This window comes from Mastigoproctus giganteus, chromosome 5 (assembly GCF_048544385.1).
Source record: "Mastigoproctus giganteus isolate SK-2022 chromosome 5, ASM4854438v1, whole genome shotgun sequence".
Lineage (NCBI taxonomy): Eukaryota > Metazoa > Arthropoda > Arachnida > Uropygi > Thelyphonidae > Mastigoproctus > Mastigoproctus giganteus.
In genome coordinates this window covers 1,543,052-1,564,516 of record NC_143579.1, presented here as the reverse complement: position 1 = coordinate 1,564,516, position 21,465 = coordinate 1,543,052, and the positions used below count along the sequence as shown (strand labels likewise).

At 37.3% G+C, this 21,465-nt stretch overlaps 1 protein-coding gene across 1 annotated transcript in view; it reads left to right on the top strand.

The window, feature by feature from the left end:
- Positions 1 to 977: 977 nt before the first annotated feature.
- Positions 978 to 21,465, top strand: part of LOC150085123 (paxillin-like) — a 273,123-nt gene continuing 252,635 nt past the window's right edge. Inside the window, exon 1 of the mRNA XM_090373882.1 lies at positions 978 to 1,148. Within this exon, the coding sequence (XP_090230008.1) occupies positions 1,136 to 1,148 (13 nt within the window). The 5' untranslated portion in view covers positions 978 to 1,135. The remainder of the gene's footprint in view (positions 1,149 to 21,465) is intronic.

Here is a 21,465-nt window from a genome sequence, read left to right as displayed (position 1 = left end):
CCAGCAGGGATAAGGAGGTGATTATTCCATTGTATAAGGCAATGGTCAGGCCACACCTAGAGTACTGTATACAGGTCTGGAGGCCTCATTTCAAGAAGGATGTAGAGCTGCTGGAACGAGTACAGAGAAGGGCAACAAGATTAGTGAATGGAAGGGGTGCTCTACGAAGAAAGGCTTAAGTTTTGCAAATTACAGTGTCTGGAGACTAGGCACCAGCGAGGTGATCTGATAGAGGTGTATAAAGCCTTGAATGGTTTAAGCATGCTCAATGCTGATGGGATTCTTCCTCTAGCTCAGAAAAATCACCTGAGAGGGCATAAATTCAAATTGAGGAAAGACAGATGTAGGATAGACGTGCGGAAATTTGCCTTTAGCCAGCAGGTGGTTGGTTGGTGGAACAGACTGCCATCCCTTGTGGTGGAGGTTGATAGCCTAAATAAGTTTAAGGCTCAGCTGGACAGGTATTTTGAACGAAAAGAGGGATGAAGTGGAAGTGGTTTTTTTTTTTTTTTTTTGGCTGATGCTGCATAAGCTTGCCTTTACTAATGCTAAATGCTAATGTTACAGGTTTTTCCTGAGGCATTCTGAACAAAGTGACAGATCAGCGTGGCTGTGCCGAGATGTACCATTTATATCGTACAGAAATATACGATATAAATCCTGATAAATATACTGACAATCCTGAGCTTGCTCCGGGACAAGTAATGAGACATTAGGTAGGTAGTCATAGCATTTTGGCTCTACAGTGTATTTTTACTGATGTAAATGACTATTTCCTTTAAATCAAGCATACCAAAACTCTTAAAAATTTTCCAATTAGTAATGTAGTTCAATGGAAATACGTACTGTGTCGCTTTATTGCAAATTACTATTCGTGTGCTGATATTGTGTATCATATGCAGGTGTTGTACTCTTTGACATTTGAATGATGTGCTCGGTGTGTTAGGAAATGCTATTTAAAGTGCTGGTTGGTTTTTAATGTTTTGTTGATATCATGCCTTAGTGACATATTAAAACGTGAATTTACGAAGTGACATCTGCTTTAAAAGTTCAGAATTATATTTTTTGATTTTTAAGGAAATACTCCTTACGAGTGCAGCATATTTTATTTTGTTTTTCATAGCTGCAAGGCGTCATGGAAGACTTGGGTACGTTATAAGTAATTTAGTATAGCATAAATAGCCGGCTGGCAAGGAAAAATTAACTGATATCTATTAATTGACTATTCCTGTATGCCCTGAGTACATTTTATTTTAAGTCTCTTAAAAAAAAAACAAAAAAAAAAACTGGTTACAGTTTCTCTAGAACGAATGACAACTATATTTCCTCTTTCGGGTGGGGAAGATATAAATTTTGAGGAAGATGCAAATAATTAATAAAAAATGTATTGAATAATTAGCTCAAAACATCATTCTTTAAAAAAATAAAGGGATGACGTATTTGTGTTGTCCTATTTTCCCTCTGATGTGCGAAAGTATTATACTCTTTTTTAGTGTGCAGTACCGAAGCACTTGATATCAAGAAGAAGAATTTTGGTTCGCTTGTATTAGTAGTATTAATGGAAAATGATGCAAGGAAACAGGCTTATATAGCATCAGCCAAAAAAAAAAAAAAAAAAAAAAAAACAAACTTGCACAATTCACCCATCTGTACCCTCCAAGAACTTGTCTAGTTCTTTGAATTTATTCAACCCATCCACTTCCACAACAAACAGATGGAAGCCTGTTCCAACAATGGACCACCACTGGTTGAAGGCAAACTTCCACACCTCTATCCTACAGCCATCCTTCCTCAACTTGAATTTATGCCCCTTGTGTGTAATTTCAGCAAGTGGAAGAATGCTATTAATGCGAGCGAATGGGAGAATGCTATTAACAGCTTATTCAATCCATTCAAGGCTTTAAACACCTCAATCAGATCTCCCTACAGGGGCCTAGTCTCGAGATGCTACAATTGCAGAACTGAAGTCTTTCTTGGTAAGAGCACCCTTTTGTTTCCTTTCACCAGGCTTGTTGCCTTTCTCTACACTAGTTCCACCAGGTCTACATCCTTCGTAAAGTGGGGCCTCCAGATCTGTATACAGTAGCACTCAAGATGCAGCCTAACTATGATCTTATACCAAGGGATAATCACCTCCTTGTCCCTGCTAGCAAAGTTTCTGTATATCATTCACAAAATCCCATGAGCCTGGCAGTACCTTTTCAGTATTTTAGTTGAAAACTTTAGCTGACAGGCCATGAATAGGAAAAAATTATGGATATTATTATCCAGCTGTTCTCAATCAGATTTCTTCACATACTTAATACATCACAGAATGCACACTTGCTGAAAGTTATTTAAAACACTCAAAAGTATACTATTCAGTTTTACACATAGCATTACACTTAGGATGTTACTTGTAGATACTATGTAGTATGTAATAACAATTTAAACGCATATTTTGTATAGTTTCAAGACATTTATGAGCACTCTAAATACTGAAAATTATTGAATCATTTTTTATTTCAAGTGATGAGCTATAAACTTAATTTTTAATGAATTTATGGATTCAGTTGTAAATCCATTTATTTTTCAACCAAGAACTGACCAGTACATCATACTGGTCAGTTCTTTATTTTTTAACAACACCATTACAGCAGGTAGTTGATATTTGTATTTCATGAGATGGAAAGTACTAGTTTCCATCTCAAAAAAAAAAAAAAAAAAAAACAAACAATAAAATAAAATAAGTTTACATCAATATTGATCACTGTGGGATACAAAGTTGAAGATTTGGTTATCTGCACATATATACAACTGAGATACCAGACACAGTCATCATCTTTATTCATATAAAATTATTATTAACAGTTCAACTATTTTCTCTGAATAACAAAATTTATTATATATTATGTTATATTTTCAAAATGATAAAATTACATTATTTTGAGATTACATCATTACATTTCAAATTAAGTACATTGTCATTTTATATTTGTTCGGGTTAAAAAGAATTTCATTTTTTTCCCTCCAAGTATGGTGATCATAAGCATGACTTATAAATGTTTAGGAGTTAAATATTCTCTCTTTCAGTTGATGGTATCTCAGAACTATTCTGTTGGTATTATGATAAACAAGTTAAGAAGTATAAAATATGGAAATAAATGCGATGATCTGCATAACATATAACAAGAACATCAAAACCCGGGAGACTCCACTGATAACATTAGTCTAAGATGATTGGATCCATTGATTTTACCACTCACTGTTTTCACCTACTCAACCATCCTTTTATGGCACCACAGACAACACAAGGCATTTTGAGTTGTCTGTGGTGTGTTTACACCAACATTATATAGCAGCATTTTATGTGCAACAGTATCAAAATGCTTTCCTGAAATCCAAGTATGCGATACCAAAATTTTTTTGCATCCAGTGCCTTTGTGACCACATAGTATCCAATCAAACTGGTCAGGCTATCAAACTATCCCAATCAAACTATCCCCTTGACAAACCCATTCTGTGTCTGAACTATAACTGCAGTCTTGTCTAGATGAACCATTGCTTCTTTAACCAGTGACTCCCTTACTTTTCCCAGAACAGAAGTTATGTAACAGGTCTGTAATTACTCATGCCACCCTTTGATCCCCCTTTATGAATTGGGGATATGTTTGCACATCTACAGTCTATAGAACCTCTTCTGAATTCAAGGATGCTCTCATAATTATGGCTAAGGCTTTCCTTACTTCCTTTGCTGCCACCCTTAATATTATAATTATTAGCCATACGGTGCAAGGAAGCCTGAGGCTTATGCTGCACCAGCCAGCTCAGGACCCTGGGTGTGCCAAGCCAATACTCACCAGCTGTGAGCCCCTGGGGGGGATATAACTGGATAGATTCCATTCCCCAGGTGCCTTTCTTATGTTTAACTTCAACAATTTCTCCTCCACTTTGCTCTGTTATTACAAAATCATTTAGCTTCTTATTAGTTTGATGAACTTCAGTCCTCCAGTAATGTGAATGTAGATGCAAAATACCCATTCAGTTTGTCAGCTACCTGAGCAGAATCATCAACAGTAGAGCCAATCTGATTCATCCCCTTCTTTCTACATAAGTTAAGAAGTCTTTGCTATTTTTCTTTGCATCCTTTGCTGAAGATTTCTCGTAATATGCCTTTGCCTGTCTAACTTCCTTTGTGACTTGCTTACAGACTACCTTATATATACCATAAGTTTCTCTGTCCTCTGATAATTTATATGCATCCCATGCATTTTTATTTTCTGCTGCAAGTCTCAGTAGTTCATCTGACATCGAACATCTAGACCTTGAACAGTATTTCTTAGTTTGTATGAAAAGCATAGTATATTCGAAGATTTATTCCTTGAATGCTTCCCATTTAGAATCTACTGTTGTTAACATCTTCATTTGGTCCCGCTGTATAGAATTTAAAATCTGTCTAAAGTCACCTTTAAGAAAGCATAAACCATTCCCTTTACCCCAATGGTAGTTACATCTTTAAGCAAGTGTACTCTGTGACCACTGCCACCTAGTGGTTCTCTTCTCTGCAGATTCTTAATGCTAATCTGATAATCAGATCAAGAGTACAACTCCTTCTGGTTGCCCCTTGACCTTGTTGCTGTAGAAAACATTCATCTAATAAATTCACAAAAGTCTTGCTAGTGTGCAAGTGACCACCAATCCACAAGTTCCAGTCAATATCTGGGAAGTTAATCTCTCATTAGAAAACATTCTGATTTACTGTCCCACTATTTCTTTGTACAGTTGTTTGTTGTACTCATCAGTGTCATTTGGTGTTTAGCACACTTATACTCTAATTTTCACTTTCCTAGTGCTTATGTCACACCAAACTGACTCAACATTGATGTCACACCATACCAGAAATCTTACAAATGGTAAATCTCACATTAAATTCATTTAGGAGGGTTTGAATATAATTTGTTTATACCAGTGATCTCCAAAGTGTTGGTTTGGTTTTTTTTTTTTTAGGAGCATTAGCAACTAAGGCCATATTACTCCGGGGAGCATTAGCAACTAAGGCCATATTACTCCCGGGAATGACCCTGACCTTTCCGCATCCTCTGTATTTGGTGGTGATGGGCTCAACCCCCAGTCTAATCAAGAAGCATGTGCTACACACTGCTGCTCCTGGCTACGGAGGCGCCCCTCCAAAGTGTGGTGCATGAGATGATCCATGGGGGTGATTTGGTAAGCAGAGCAAGTGATGCAATCCTTCCATTTGGATTACCGTACCTATGTGAGGTGACCTTCTCTGCAATGACTATTATTAAAACCACGTTTAGAAATAAACTTAACTTGGAACCAGATCTTTGGGTATTTTGTGTCCCAAAATATGAAACCAAGATACAAAGCAATAATGAACAATATTCAAGCACATTGTTCCCATTAAAAATGCTGTTGATTTGATTTATACCACTTTGTACTTTAATTTCAATTTCGTTTTGTTCTGTATTTTTGCATCGAATTAAATTGTGATTTTATATATGTGATTCTAGATATAATGCATACCATGGAAATTATTTGTAAATAAAACAAAATAGTATTACATTACTACACTTGTTACATTAATGATTTCATATCATTTTGTGCTTGAATTTAGATTGTTTTGTTTTGTATTTTTTTTATTTGTGATCTTTTAAAATTATATGTGATTTTAGATATAATGCCTTCCATGTAAAGGATTTATAAATAAAAAAAAATATTAAACTTATATATTTAATTTTTTATTCTGGGGTGTGCGCTAGTCCTTTTAAATAAAATAAGGGTGAGCGACCAAAAATGTTTGGAGACCACTGGTCTATACTAATCTTGTGTATAATTTGAGTTTTTTTAACATGACAGCAACAGTTTTTGAGTGTGAAATGCATACTGAGTGTTTGTTTATACACTTTTCAAACCTTACTTTCCTGCAGTATATCATATGCAAAAAAAAAAAAAAAACTGATTGTTACTATCCAATAACCTTAAAATAGCTATTGTCTAACTGGAAATGCTAAAATTACTACAAAAACAATTGCCATTAAATACTTCAGTAGTATTATTAAACAATGAACAATTCAGTAATAATTAAGCAGTAATAATTATAAATGTTCTTTAAGATTTCACAGAATTTGTACAGCTCATAAATTAAGTGATAACTAATAGCACAAGGTGTATATAATGCATTATTAAAAAATTAAAAATATATTACTGGAGAAATTCATATCAAAGAATATAACTGATATTTCCATATAATATTGCACTATGCAGCTTTTAAAAAAAGTAATTGCTGTAATACCATGATTATATAAATTTTTCATCAGATTTCAATAAGATATTAACCTTTTCGAAATCTAATGAAAAATATAGGGAAAATATCTTCAAATGTTGCTGGCATTTAACTTTCAAAAATAAACAGAAAAACAACTATAACATCTCATTCGTAGAAGGTTACAGTCTTCCATGTAATGAATGTTAATTTTTATTATGTGATGAATTTTAAGCTATCAACTTCTACGACAGATGGGAGTTTGATCCAGCAATCAACCACCTGCTGGCTAAAGGCAAACTTCCACAAATCTGTCCTACAATTCTTTCCTTGATTTGAATTGATGCCCTCTCAAGTGATTATTCTGAGCAAGAGGAAGAATCCCATCAGCATTGAGCATGCTCAAACCATTCAAGGTCTTATACACAATCAGATCACCTCGCAGGTGCCTAGTCTCCAGACACTGTAATTTGCAAAACTTAAGCCTTTCTTTGTAACAGCAACCCTTTGTTCTATTCACTAATCTTGTTGCCCTTCTCTGTACTCGTTCCAGCACCATTACATCATTCTTAAAATGAAGCCTCTAGACCAGTATGCAGTGCTCAAGGTGTGGCCTGACCATTGCCTTATACAAGGAAATAATCACCTCCTTATCCCTGCTAGAAAAATTCCTGTATATTATTGACAAAAGAGTCCATTAGCTACTCTTTCAGACTGTCTGCACTGCTAAGAAAACTTTATATCTGACTGCACAATTATCCCCAGGTGATTTTCATTCTCTACCACTGTCAGTATAGTACCACACAGTTGATACATTACTCTAGAGTTACTGCTTCCCATATGCAGTACTTTACATTTGTCAATGTTAAACTTCAGTTGCCACTTCTCAGCCCATCTGCTCAACTGTCATTAATGGCATTAACAGCCCTGTCAACCTTCGTATCATCTGGAAACTTAGACATTAAGGCTGATATACCATCATCAATATCATTAAGGCGCCTCCGTAGCCAGGTGGGAAGGAGCAGCAGTGCGTAGCACACGCTTCTGGATTAGACTGGGGTTCAAGCCTGTCACCACCAAATATGGAGGATGCGGAAAGGTCAGGGAATGATCACCAGAAAACCGGGAGCAATATGGCCTTAGTTGCTAATGCTCCTAAAAACCAAACAACAAACAAACAAACCATATCATTAATAAATGCAGAAAACAACAATGGACCCAACACAGAATGCTGGGATACTGCTCTAAAAACATTAGTCCACGAAGAACACTGTCCATTGATTACCACTTTGTCTTCTCCCACTCAACCATCCCTTTATCCATAGCAGCAATTTGCCTCTAATGATGCATGCTCCAATGTGTGCAGCACTCTTCCATGTGCAACAGTATCAAAATACTGTTGATATCAAACAATATCAAAATCCTTTCTAAGATCCAAATATATGATATCAAAATTATTCTTTGCATCCAGTTCCTTTGTGACCACATCATAGATCTAACCAAATTGGTCAGACAAGACTTCCCCATAACAAACCTTTGCTGTGTCTGAGCTATAATTGAAGTCTTGTCTAGATGATCCTGCAGTTACATGTAATTACTTGTCACCCTTTGATCCTCCTTTATGAATTGGGGTCACATTTGCACATCTCCAGTCCATGGATACCTCCCCTGAGTCCAAGGAAGCTCTCATAATTATAGCTAAGTGTTTGCTTACTTCCTTTGCTGCCTCTTTAATATAACTGGATAGATCCCATCCACCACAGATGCCTTTCTTATGTTTATCTTGAACAATTTCTCCTCCACTTTGCTCTGAGTTATTACCAAATCACCTAGCTCACTGCCAGAGTTTAATTCACCTCTGGCATTCCCCTCTCGAATAACTCCTCATGTGTAAATGTAGATGCAAAATACTCATTTAGTTTATTAGCTACCTGAGCAGGATCATCAACTGTTGAACTATCGATATCAAGTGGACTAATCTGATTCATCCCCTTCCTTCTAAAATTTACATAAGTAAAGAACTCTTTGGTGTTTTTCTTTCATCCTTTGCCAAAGATTTCTCATAATCTGCCTTTGCCTGCCTAGTCTCCTTTGTGACTTGGTTACAGACCAGCTTATATCTATCATAGGCTTCCGTGTCACCTGTTAATTTGTATTAGCTCCTTGAAATAGTCTCTGTAATCCTCATTGGCTTCCAAACCTTCATTACATTTTCAGTATAGAAATAGGACAAATTGCAAGGTTACCCCTAATTCTGGAGGATTCATAATTATGTCATTATTGAAATTCATGATTATATCAAAATCTTAATTCGTAATTAGTAGTTTCTTGCTTTGCCTTGTAGATGGTGACACTCCTCAGGCAAGGTTTGAGAAACCATCCACATTAGCGTTACTTGGGGGATATGATGCAAGAAAGCAAGCTTTATATAGCATCAGCCAAAAAAAAAAAAAAAAAAAACCTTCCCATTTCACCCATCCAGTCATTAAGCTATTAACTTCCACAACAACAGATGGAAGTCTGTTCCAGAAATCAACTACCTGCTGGCTAAAGGCAAACTTCCGCACATCTATTCTATAACTGTCTTTCCACAATTTGAATGTATGCTCCCTCAGGTTATTAATCTGAGAAAGCGGAAGTATCCCATTAGCATTGAGCTGTCTCAAACCATTCAAGGCATAATACACCTCAATCAGATCACCTCTCAGGTGCCTAATCTCCAGATGCTGCTACTTGCAGAACTTAAGCCTCTCATGGTAACCCCTTTGTTCTTCTCACTAATCTTGTTGCCCTTCTCTGTACTCATTCTAGCAACTCTACATTCTTCCTAAAATGAAGCCTCCAAACCTGTATGCAATACTCAAGGTGTGGCCTGACCATTGCCTTATACAAGGGGATAATTACGTCCTTGTCTCCGCTAGTAAAATTCCTATATATATCATTGACAAAACTCCATGACCGGCTCTGGCAGCCCATTTGCACTGTTCAGAGAACTTCATATCTGACTGCAGAATTACTCCCAGGTCTTTTTCATTCTTCACCTCTCTGAGTGTAGTATCACACAGTTGGTATGTTTCTCTTGGGTTAATGCTACCCATATGTAGTACTTTGCATTTGTCAATGCTAAACTTTAATTGCCACTTCTCACTCCATCTGCCAAACTTTTCTAGATCGTGTTGTAGTAGCATACTGTCTTTACTGTCATTAACAACCCTGCAAACCTTTGTATCATCTTCAAACTTGGACATTAAGCCTATATCTTCATCGATATCATTGATAAACACAGAAAACAACAATGGGCCCAGCCCTGAACCCTGGGGACTCCACTAATAACATTAGTCTATGTAGAGCAGTGTCCATTTATTACCACTCTCTGCTGTTTCCCACTCACCCATTGCTTTATCTATTGCAGCAAGTTACTCTTAATGCCATACCGGCCCAATTTGTAAAGCAGCCTTCCATGTGCAACAGTATCAGAAGTTTTCCTGAAATCGAAGATAATGATATCAAAATTATTTTTTGTATCCAGTTCCTTTCTGACCACATAGGATCCAATGAAATTGGTCAAACACGACTTCCCCTTAACAAACTTTTAGCATTAGTAGAGGCATATGCATATGCAATAAAGCAAGTTTATGCAGCATCAACCAAAAAAAAAAAAAAAAAAAAAAACTTCCACTTCACCCCTCCGTTCGTTCGAAATACCTGTCCAGCTGAGCCTTAAATTTATTTAAGCAGTGACTTCATTATTTTCTCCAGAACAGAAGTTAAACTAACTGGTCTATAATTATTTGTTTCACCCTTTGAACCCTCTTTGTGAATTGCGGATACATTTTCAAATCTCCAGTCCATTGGGATCTCCCCTGAACCTAAGAGTGCTGTCATAATTATGGCTAAGGCTTTGCTAGCTTCCCTCTTTGCCTCCTTCAATATAACTGGATAGATTCCATCTGCCCCAGGTGCCTTTTTTGTTCAACTTCTACAATTTCTTCTCCACTTTGCTCTCCATTATTACAAAATCATTTAGTAGCACAAAATTATGCGAGGGAGCAAAGCTTATAATGGCAAAAAAAAAAAAAAATGACCCAACACTTTTGCTCATCCTTTCTAATAATTTGTCCGAAACTTTAAATTTTCTACTTAAATGTCTTCTCCTCCTCTAAGTGTTGAGAATATCTAAGATGCCATTCACATTTATATTACTTAACCAATTTGAAATATTCTGTGCTTTAATCAGTTCATCATGCAGATGGTAATTTCCAGAACTCCAATCTTGTAAGAATACCTTTTGTTCCCTCAAATTCCTGTCAAGTTTCCAAAAAATCTACGACCTACCTAAAATGATGTTTCCATACCTTTATTCAGTATTAGTATTATTAATCGCTACGTGATGCAAGTAAACCTATGGCTTATGCTGCACCAGCCAAAAAAAAATAAAATATAATAATAAAATAAAATAATAAGAATAAAAACAAATTAATAATAATAAGAAAATTAAAAAAAAAATAAGAAAAATTAATAAGAAAAAAGGAAATGTACAACCTATGCATTTCCCTCCTCTCTTAGGTAATTATCCAGCTGACCTTTGAATCCCCAAGACTGTCAGCATCTACTACCCATGTAGATAACTTATTCCAGTAATTTATAACTTGCTGGCTAAAATAAAACTTCCTGCAATCCAGTTTAAACAACTCCCCCCCCCCGTCACTTGAAATTATGGCCTCTAGTTCTAGAATCATTTATAACTGTGAAAATGTTGTCCTTATTCATTTTGCTTATGCCTCTCAGAGACTTCAACACCTCAATCAAGTCTCTTCTAAGGTGGCTAGTTTCCGAACTATGCAACCCACATATTCGAAGTCTTTCCTCATATTGACACCCTTTTGCCGATCTCACGAGTTACTCGTCTTTGGAACCTTTCAAGAAGAACAATGTCTTTCTTTAGGTGCGGTCTCCCTACTTGAACACAGTATTCCAAGGTAATTTCACTCTTAGAACCGCACTCATGTATTGGAGATACATTGGCACTTTTTCCAATCCAACGGAATCACCCAAGTCCAGTGAGGCTCTCATAATTAGCTCAATGGTTCAATGCACTCACCTGCCGCTTCACTTAAGATTATAGGTAAAATGCTATCAACCCCAGCAGCCTTACTGGCCTGTAGGCTTGAAAGTTTTTTCATTAGATAAAGGTGTGAAATTTCAACATCGTTAATTACATTTTTTTTCAACTTCACTCCCAGAAATTTTCATTGACGTGAAGGGTTTTTATTCTGTAAATATCAATACAAAGTAACTGTTGAGTTCATCTGCAACTTCAACTGGGGTATCTAATACTATCCCACATCCATTACACGAGGGTCCGATCTGGTTTGTCCTTCACTTCTTTGCATTTATATATAATTCCTTATCCCCCGCCCACTTTGCTCACAGAGAGTATTTGCTCTCTGTGAGATATCTACCTTATTTAGCATTTTTAGCATTAGCATTAGTAGAGGCATTTGATGCAAGAAAGCAAGCTTATGCAGCATCAGCCAAAAAAAAAAAAAAAAAAACCTTCCGCTTCACCCATCCGTTAGTTTGAAATACCTATCCAGCTGAGCCTTAAATTTATTTAGGCTATCAACTTCCACAACAAGGGATGGAAGTCTGTTCCACCAACCAACTACCCGCTGGCTAAAGGCAAATTTCACACATCTATCCTATATCTGCCTTTCCTCAATTTGAATTTATGCCCTCTCAGGTGATTATTCTGAGAAAGAGGCAGTATCCCATCAGCATTGAGCATGCTCAAACCATTCAACGCTTTGTACACCTCTATCAGATCACCTCGCCGGTGCCTAGTTTCCAGATGCTCTAATTTGCAAAACTTAAGCCTTTCTTCGTAAGAGCAACCCTTCGTTCTGTTCACTAACCTTGTTGCCCTTCTCTGTACTCGTTCCAGCAGCTCTACATCCTTCTTGAAATGAGGCCTCCAGACCTGTATACAGTACTCTAGGTGTGACCTGACCATTACCTTATACAAGGGAATAATCACCTCCTTATCCCTGCTAGAAAAATTCCTGTATATCATTGATAAGACACCATGAGCTACTCTTGCAGCCCATCTGCACTGCTCAGAGAACTTCATATCTGCCTGCACAACTCCCCCCCAGGTACTTTTCATTCTCTACAACTGCCAGTGTAGTACCACAGAGTTGATACGTTGCTCTGGGGTTGCTGTTTCCCATATGTAGTACTTTACATTTGTCAATGTTAAACTTCATTTGCCACCTCTCAGCCCATCTGCTCAACCTTTCCAGATCCTGTTGCAGCAGCATGGCGTCAGCAGCGTCCTTAACAACCCTGCCAACCTTTGTATTGTCTGCAAACTTCGACATTAAGCTTGATATACCATCATCAATATTATTTATAAATACAGAAAACAACAATGTACACAACACTGAACCCTGAGGGACTCCACTAATAACATTAGTCCACGATGAGCAGTGTCCATTAATTACCACTCTGTCTTCTGCCACTCAATCATCCCTTTATCCATAGCAACAATTTGCCACCAATGCCAAACTGCTCCAATTTGTGCAGCAGTCTTCCATGTGCAACAGTATCAAAAGCCTTTCTAAGATCCAAATATATAATATCAAAGTTATTCCCTGCATCCAATTCTTTTGTGACTACATCATAGTATCCAATCAAATTGGTCAGGCAAGACCTTCCCTTAACAAAACCATGCTGTGTCTGAGCTATAACTGAATTCTTGTCAAGATGATCCTGCAGTGCTTCTTTAACCAGTCCTTCCATTAATTTTCCTGGAACAGAAGTTAAACTCACAGGTCTATAATTACTTGTGTCAGCCTTTGATCCTCCTTTGTGAATTGGGGTTACATTTGCACATCTCCAGTCTGTGGGTACCTCCACTGAGTCTAAGGAAGCTCTCATAATTATGGCTAAGGGTTTGCTTACTTCCTTTGCTGCCTCCTTTAATATAACTGGATAGATCCCAGCCACCCCAGGTGCCTTTCTTGCATTTATCTTCAACAATTTCTCCTCCACTTTACTCTCAATTATTACAAGATCATCTAACTCACTGCCAGTGTTTACTTCATCTATGGCATTCTCCTTCCTGAATAACTCCTCATATGTGAATGTAGATGCAAAATATTCATTTAGTTTGTTAGCTACCTGAGCAGGATCATGAACAGTTGAACCATCGATATCAAGTGGACCAATCTGATTTATCCCCTTTCTTCTAGAGTTTACATAAGTAAAGAACTCCTTGCTGTTTTTCTTTGCATCTCTTGACAAAGATTTCTCGTAATCTGCCTTCGTCTGCCTAACCTCCTTTGTAACTTGGTTACAGATCAACTTATATCTATCATAGGTTTCTATGTCACATGTTAATTTATATGTATCCATTGCATTTTTCTTCTCTGCCATATTTCTCATTAGTTCATCTTACATCCATTTAGGCCTGAACCTTGAACAATATTTCTTAGTTGGTGTGTAAAGCCTAGTAGCTTCCAAGATAAGTTCTTTGAATGCTTCCCATTTTGAGTTTGCTGTTGATAACATCATCAGTTGGTCCCACTGTATAAAATTTAAATACTGTCTCAGACCATTGTAGTCGCCTTTACGAAAGCAATAACCCTTCCTTTTACCTCTGATGGTAGTTACCTCCTTGAGTAAATCCCACTTCAGCACACTGATAACTGCCCCCTAGTGGTTCTGTATCTGCAGATTCTTAATGCATGAAGAATCACTACTGATAATCAAATCAAGAGTATTACTCCCTCTAGTTGTCTCCTGAACACGCTGATTTAGAAAACAGTCATCCAATAAATCCACAAAAGCCTTGTAGTGTGTGCGTGACCAACCCACAAATTCCAGTCTATCTGGGAAAATAAAATCCCCCATTATAAGACTCTCTGATTTAGTGGGCTACTCTATTTCCCTGTACAGTTTCTTATTATACTCATCAGAGTCATTAGGCCTATAGCACACTCCTACTCTCAATTTTGATCTCCCAATGCTTATGTCACACCAAACTGACTCGACACTGCACTGTCCAGTGATGTCGACTGGCTTCACTTCCTTCGATTTTATGTGTTTCTTAACTAATCTAATAGCATAACCCCCTCCTCCCTTCCTATCCTGTCTATCCTTTCCGTAGACGTTGTACTCCCCAAATTCCAGTTCTGCATTATTAATATCTGTGTGACACCACGTCTCTGATATCCCAACAATATCCGCCTTTGATGCTTTGAGCAATACCTCAAATTCATCAAATTTATTTACCAAACTCCTAGCATTGGTGTACACGCAAGTATACATGCACCTGTTCTTTTTCTTAGCTACCCTAACACAATCCATGTGTTTACTTGTATCCCAATGACTCCCAGCAGTCTCTGAAATATCCTGCATTTTATTTTCCAGGCTGCTGCTCATTCCAATAGAAGCAGTACAAGAATCTCTTTCACCTCTGCCAGTGGCTACTGTCAGTCTATTGGTCTTTGTCTCCCCCCAAGCTAGCAGTTTTCCGACCCACCTAACACTGCCTCGATAGCATCAGCAAATATTCTTGCACCCTTTCTATTTAAGTGTATCCCATCCCTGTAGAAGCAATCTCTCCTGTTAACAAGCACAGACCAGGCTGAAAAAAATTCTACCCCTGGAGCCTTGCACAATCTTTCCAGGGCCGAATTGATCGACAGGGCTCTCATCATGTACTCCCTCCTATCGTGTCTGGGCAGAATTGCAGACACTTTCAAATTCAAACCTAGTTCACGGCTTTTTTTCAACAGTGACCTGTACTTATTAAGTAATTATGCCAGTCTCCTACTCTTAATATCATTAGTGGCAACGTGTACAACTATATCACGTTTTGTGCCCTTAAAAGATGATATCCGCTCTACAACGTCATCAACCTTTGCCCCTCAAGACATATCATGGTCCTGTTCCACCTATCCTTTTTACAAAGCATGTTTCTCGTTTCCCTGACAATAGTCACCAACAACTACTAGTTCCTTTGGGTCCAGCGCATTCTCTCTTGGGGTTTGCCGCTGTGTTGCGCGATGCCAAGTGCAAGCTGTGGCGTTGGTGTGTGGCAGTTGAGAGCTTGATGGGCCCCTCACTTTTAATCCTTCGAGGGCATCGACCCTGTCCTTCAAGCTCTCATATAGGCCCATAACAACACTGAGTTGTCGCCTGATTTCCTTACACTCCTTGCATCGTGCACGTACAAAGACATCCCCCATGGCAGTATCATGTTCCGTACCTGACTGCTCCACAAACATCAAGCAAATAGAGCATTTTAAAAGGCTGTGATTCAGAGGGCAACTGCCCCCCTGAGTTCTCCCACGAGCCACAGCACTTCCATTAGCTTGAGCCTTTTGCTTTTCTGCTCTTGTCTGAGTCATGATTTCGATTTAATTTCAATAAAATTTCAATTTCAGTACAAAATTAAAACTCTAAACTTGTATAACACAGTTATAACGCTATATTTATGTTTCAGTATTGTTATCTACGAAATCCCTTTATGTAACTTCCGTATCATGTTAAGTATTAATTATTTATTTTTGCTAATTATTTATGTTACGTAATCTAAGTCGTTATATGTATATAGTTAACAGTACAATTTAATTGACAATGAAGTTCAACAAGATTAATAGATTTACTGATTAATTGACAATATTATATTATGTACTATACTATACTAAGCTTATGCTATCTAGTTCGAGATCTATTTGTAAATAATAAGAGGAGTTTACCTCAATATAGTACGTAGAACACTTCCGTATGATACTCTCCAGAAATTAAAACAAAAAATTAAAAAACTTACATTAGAGTAAAAAATAATTAAAAAGCAATTTAATACAATTAAAATCAATTTATCACAATTAAAAATATTAAAAAGAATCTAACGGGCATTAGTAGAGGCATTTGATGCAAGAAAGCAAGCTTATGCAGCATCAGCCAAAAAAATTAAAGTAAAATAAATAAATAAAAAATAACCACTTCCACTTCACCCCTCTGTTCGTTCGAAATACCTCTCCAGCCGAGCCTTAAACTTATTTCTGCTATCAACTACCACGACAAGGGATGGAAGTCTGTTCCACCTACCAACCACCCGCTGGCTAAAGGCAAATTTCCACACATCCATCCTACATCTGTCTTTCCTCAATTTGAATTTATGCCCTCTCAAGTGATTATTCTGAGCAAGAGGAAGAATCCCATCAGCATTGAGTATGCTCAAACCATTCAAGGCTTTGTACACCTCTATCAGATCACCTCGCTGCTGCCTAGTCTCCAGACACTGTAATTCGCAAAACTTAAGCCTTTCTTCGTAAGAGCACCCCTTTGTTCCATTCACTAATCTTATTGCCCTTCTCTGTACTCGTTCCAGCATCTCTACATCCTTCTTGAAATGAGGCCTCCAGACCTGTATACAGTACTCTAGGTGTGGTCTGACCATTGCCTTATACAATGGAATAATCACCTCCTTATCCCTGCTAGAAAAATTCCTATATATCATTGACAATACACCATGAGCCACTCTTGCAGCCCGTCTGCACTGCTCAGAGAACTTCATATCTGCCTGCACAACCACCCCCAGGTCCCTTTCATTCTCTACCACTGTCAATGTAGTACCACAGAGTAACATATTCAAAACGATTTTGAATATTTTTGTTAGATTCTTTTTAATATTTTTAATTGTGATAAATTGATTTTAATTGTATTAAATTGCTTTTTAATTATGTTTTACTGTAATGTAAGGTTTTCGATTTTTTTCGTTTTAATTTCTGGAGAGTATCATACGGAAGTGTTCTACATACCATATTGAGGTAAACTCCTCTTATTATTTTACAAATATCAATATCAACGTAGAACCTATTGAGCATTACGGCTCTGATTCATACTATCTACCCAGTTAAGAGGCCATGTAGCACCTTAAGGCATTGTAATTTCCTTTCCTGAAATTATAACCCATTCCTTTGCGTTTAACTACTGCTACTTCTCTCTCTCTCTCTCTCCATCGTCCACTGTATAACTCCGTGATCACTCCTTGCTACTTGATGATGAGATCTTGAGTATTCTTTTCCCTAGTACTTTACCTGAGATGTTGAAACAAATAACAATCATCTAGTTGATTTAAAAATTTTGTCCCCCCAATGTGGAGTTTCCTTCCCATTCGCTGCTATCAATTAGAGGCAAATCGAAATCGCAAATAATAAGACATTCACGCTTACTTGCCCATTCAGTTTGCATGTAGAGGCTCTCCTCATAATCTTCACAATCACTTGGCCCATAGATTACTCTCACTCTCATTATACCTTTGCTTCCAACTATTACACACCATACAGAATTTATACTAGCATGCAAAATGTCTGAATCCGGAAAAGCTTTCGTTGTGCTCAGGCTACTTTTGATAAGAAGCATGACCCCATTGTCCCTTCTATCTTGCCTGTCCTTCCTAAGTACATTATACATACCATACTGAAACCCATCATCCCTTATCACTGGGTGGCACCACGTTTCTTAAGCCCTATTATGTCAGCGTTATTTGTCCTAACCAGCAGTTCGAATTCACTCATTTTATTGATACACTTCTCACATTACTGTATGAACAATTAAGACAGTGTTCTTGTTTAGTTAACTACCCTGACACATCCCTTAAAGTTATTTAAGCTCGTTTCCTTGGCATTTGCTGCCCACTCGTTTGAAATGTATTTCCCCTCAGATCATCTTGCTACTATGTTCTGTTGCAGTAACAAACAAATACTCTTGAGGTATGTGCAAGAGTTAATTTGACCAATACTATCAGATAAACACATCTATATTACCCTTGTCTCCCCAAACTAGCAGTTTTCCTGACCCTTTAAGGTATCCTCAATAATACTGGCAAAAACTTTTGCACCACCTTTGTTTAAACATATCCCTGCTCTACAAAACAAATTCCTTCTTACCTACAAGTGCTGGCCAAGCTGATAGAAATTTCCCCCCAAAAGCCTTGCAGAGTTCAAGTCTTGAGTTAATCCATATAACTCCTCTTATTGTGCCTGTGCAGAACTGCAGACACATAGACATTATGACCTAACTCGCAACATTTCTTCAGCGAGGTCCTATATTTTGTCTAACAAATCATCAGATCATGTATGCTTAATGTCATTAGTCCCCACATGAATAATAATATTCCCTTTTCCCCCCTTAAAATCTGACAGTCTGTTGGCTCCCGGCTACCCTGGTTCTAGTCCACCTATCCTTATGACAAAAAATATTTTCTATTTCCCTGACAATGGAGTCTTCTAATAGAACTAAGTCCTTATGAAACAGAGTAGTTTGCACTTGGTTATTCTGTTCTGGAGGCCCGAATCAGGGGTGCATCACTTGGTAGGTTGCTAGAGCCTTGAGTCCCTGATGAGCTCCCAGTTACATTATTCTCGAGAGCAAGTACTTGTTTTTTTAGTGACTCAAATTGTTCTAGCAATGCACCAAATTGTAACTTAAAATCGGTGCACTCTTTACAACGGTGACAAAGAAAAGAATCTCCAAGTGAGCTTAGATTATCCACTAGGTCTACCTTGGAATACATGCCACAGGTTCTACAAAGGATAAAATCATGACTCACCCAGAAATTGCCATCAGCTATTTCTGTAAAAGTCATGGGACCCTCTGACAAAGTGTTCAAGGCAGATCTTGCAATAACCATCACGAAATTTACTAATTATTAATAAAACAAACTTTCAAAAAATATACAGTATTTATAATATATAAAAAAAATCAAACTATCATGTGGAAAAAACTTAAACTTTACAGTATACTAAAAACATTTGAAATTCTTCTTTAATCCCCTCTTATCGTGCTTTAATGTCACTATGAAGAGCTGTAATAGGCACGTGTGCTCGCCACAAATGCCAACTGTAGAATCAATTTAGCTCCCTGTTAGAGTTTAGTAAACTTCTGTCCTCCCCTTCCTTACAGAATTCCTCGTGTGATTATAGATGCAAAATACTCATTCAATTTGTGAGCTATCTGAGCAGGATCATCAAAACAGTTGAACCACCAACATCAAGTGGACCAATGTCATTCATCCCCCTCCTTCTAGAATTTACATAAATAAAGAAGTCTTTGTTATTTTTCTTTGCATCCTTTGCCAAGGATTTTTCATAATCAGCCTTCACTGCCTAACCTCCTTTGTGACTTGATTACAGACTAGCTTATATCTGCCATAGGCTTCTGTGTCACCTGATAATTTATATGTATCCCATGCATTTTCTTTCTTTCTCTGCCACGAGCCTCAGTAGTTCATCTGACATCCATTTAGGTCTAAATCTTGAACATTGTTTCTTAGTTGGTATGAAACGCCTAGTAGCTTCCAAGATTAATTCCTTGAAGGCTTCCCATTTAGAATTCACCGTTTTAAACATCATCAGTTGAACCCACTATAGAATTTAAAAATTGTCTGAGACCACTGTAGTCATGTTTATGAAAACAAAAACCCTTGCCTTTACCCTTGATGTAGTTACATCTTTAAGTAAATCCCACATCAGTACACTGATCACTGTCACCTAGTGGTTCCTTTACTTGGAAATTCTTAATGCATGAATAATCACTGCTGATAATCAGATCAAGAGTATTACTCCCTCTGATTGCCTCTCGGACATATTACTGTAGAAAACAGTTGTCCAATAAATCCACAAAAGTCTTGGTAGCGTGTGAGTGACCAATCCACAAGTTCCAGTCAATATCTAGAAAGTTAAAATCCCCATTACAAGAAATTCTGATTTACTGGCCCACTATTTCTCTGCACAGTTGTTTGCTGTACTCATCAGAGTTATTAGACCTATAACACACATACTTTCATTTTCCCTTTCCCAGTATTTATGTCACACCAAACTGATTCCACATTGCACAGTCCACCCATGTCAACTGGATGCACTCCCTTAGATTTTGTTTCTTAATTAATAGCATAACGCCTCCTCCCTTCCTATCCTGTCTATCCTTCCTTTACACATTGTACTCCCCAAATTCCAATTCTGCATTCCTTATATTTATGTGACACCACATGTCTGATATTCCAACAATATCTGCCTTTGATATTCTGACCAACACCTCAAATTCATCAAATTTATTTACTCTACTTTTAGCATTGGTGTACATGCAAGTATACAAATACCTGTTCTTACTCTTAGTTACTCTAACACAGCCCATGTATTTATTTGTTCCATTGTGACTCCCAGCAGCTCTTGATATCCCCAGCAACCTGCTCTCTAGGCTGCTGCTCATTACAGCAGAAGCAGTGGAAGAATCACTTTATCATGCATAGAAAAGCAAGTTAAAAAAAAAAAAAAGCAGAGCTAAAAGTAAATTGGGTATCTGTATGGTACATGGATTTGTCTTACACTGTTGGTTATTTTTATGTATAATTGAAATACTGTGAATGTGACAGTTAAGAGAATTTGCTGGTACTACAATTATGACCCCAATGCTTTGCACTGTTTTCATAATCTTTTTTAAAGAAATTCAGGAGTTTCTATAAATTTTAAGTTATATAAAACTTTCCATTTGATGATTATGACAAGAGGTGGAGTGGCCATAAGACTTGTCGGGGAATCCCCGGTGGACCAGAAGCCAGTGTGATTTTCAATAAATATTACACTTTGGTAAGAATTTTTGACACAGTCTGGCTCTGATTATGGTCATAATCCTAGTACCATCTACATCTTTGTAGCATTTGTATGTTGGTTTAAAATTATTATTATTATTAGCTATATGGTGCAAGGAAGCCTGAGGCTTATGCTGCACAGCCAAAGAAAAAAATTCCCGAGTTGGCCTGAGAGAGAGAAGAGAGAGAGAGAGAGAATCACCAAGAAAGAGAAGAATGATTATATCCGGTTCATGAACCTGGGTGTGCCAAAGCCTTGGGGTTAAATGATCGTTGAGTGGGGATGAATACAAATTTTGTGCATTAGATTAGATGACTGTTTGTGAAACGATAAAAATTAATTTTTCCCTGCACATGAGATGCTACATGATTTCATCCATTGCTTAGGTTTGATAAACATGCTTTAACACATGGGTCCTTTCCAGACACTGTGTGTAGGGTCTATGAAAAAAAAAAAATAATAATAATAAATAAATATATATTCAGAAATTTTATTTATTTTTTTTTTTTTTGCAGGTGCAGCATAAGCCTCATATTT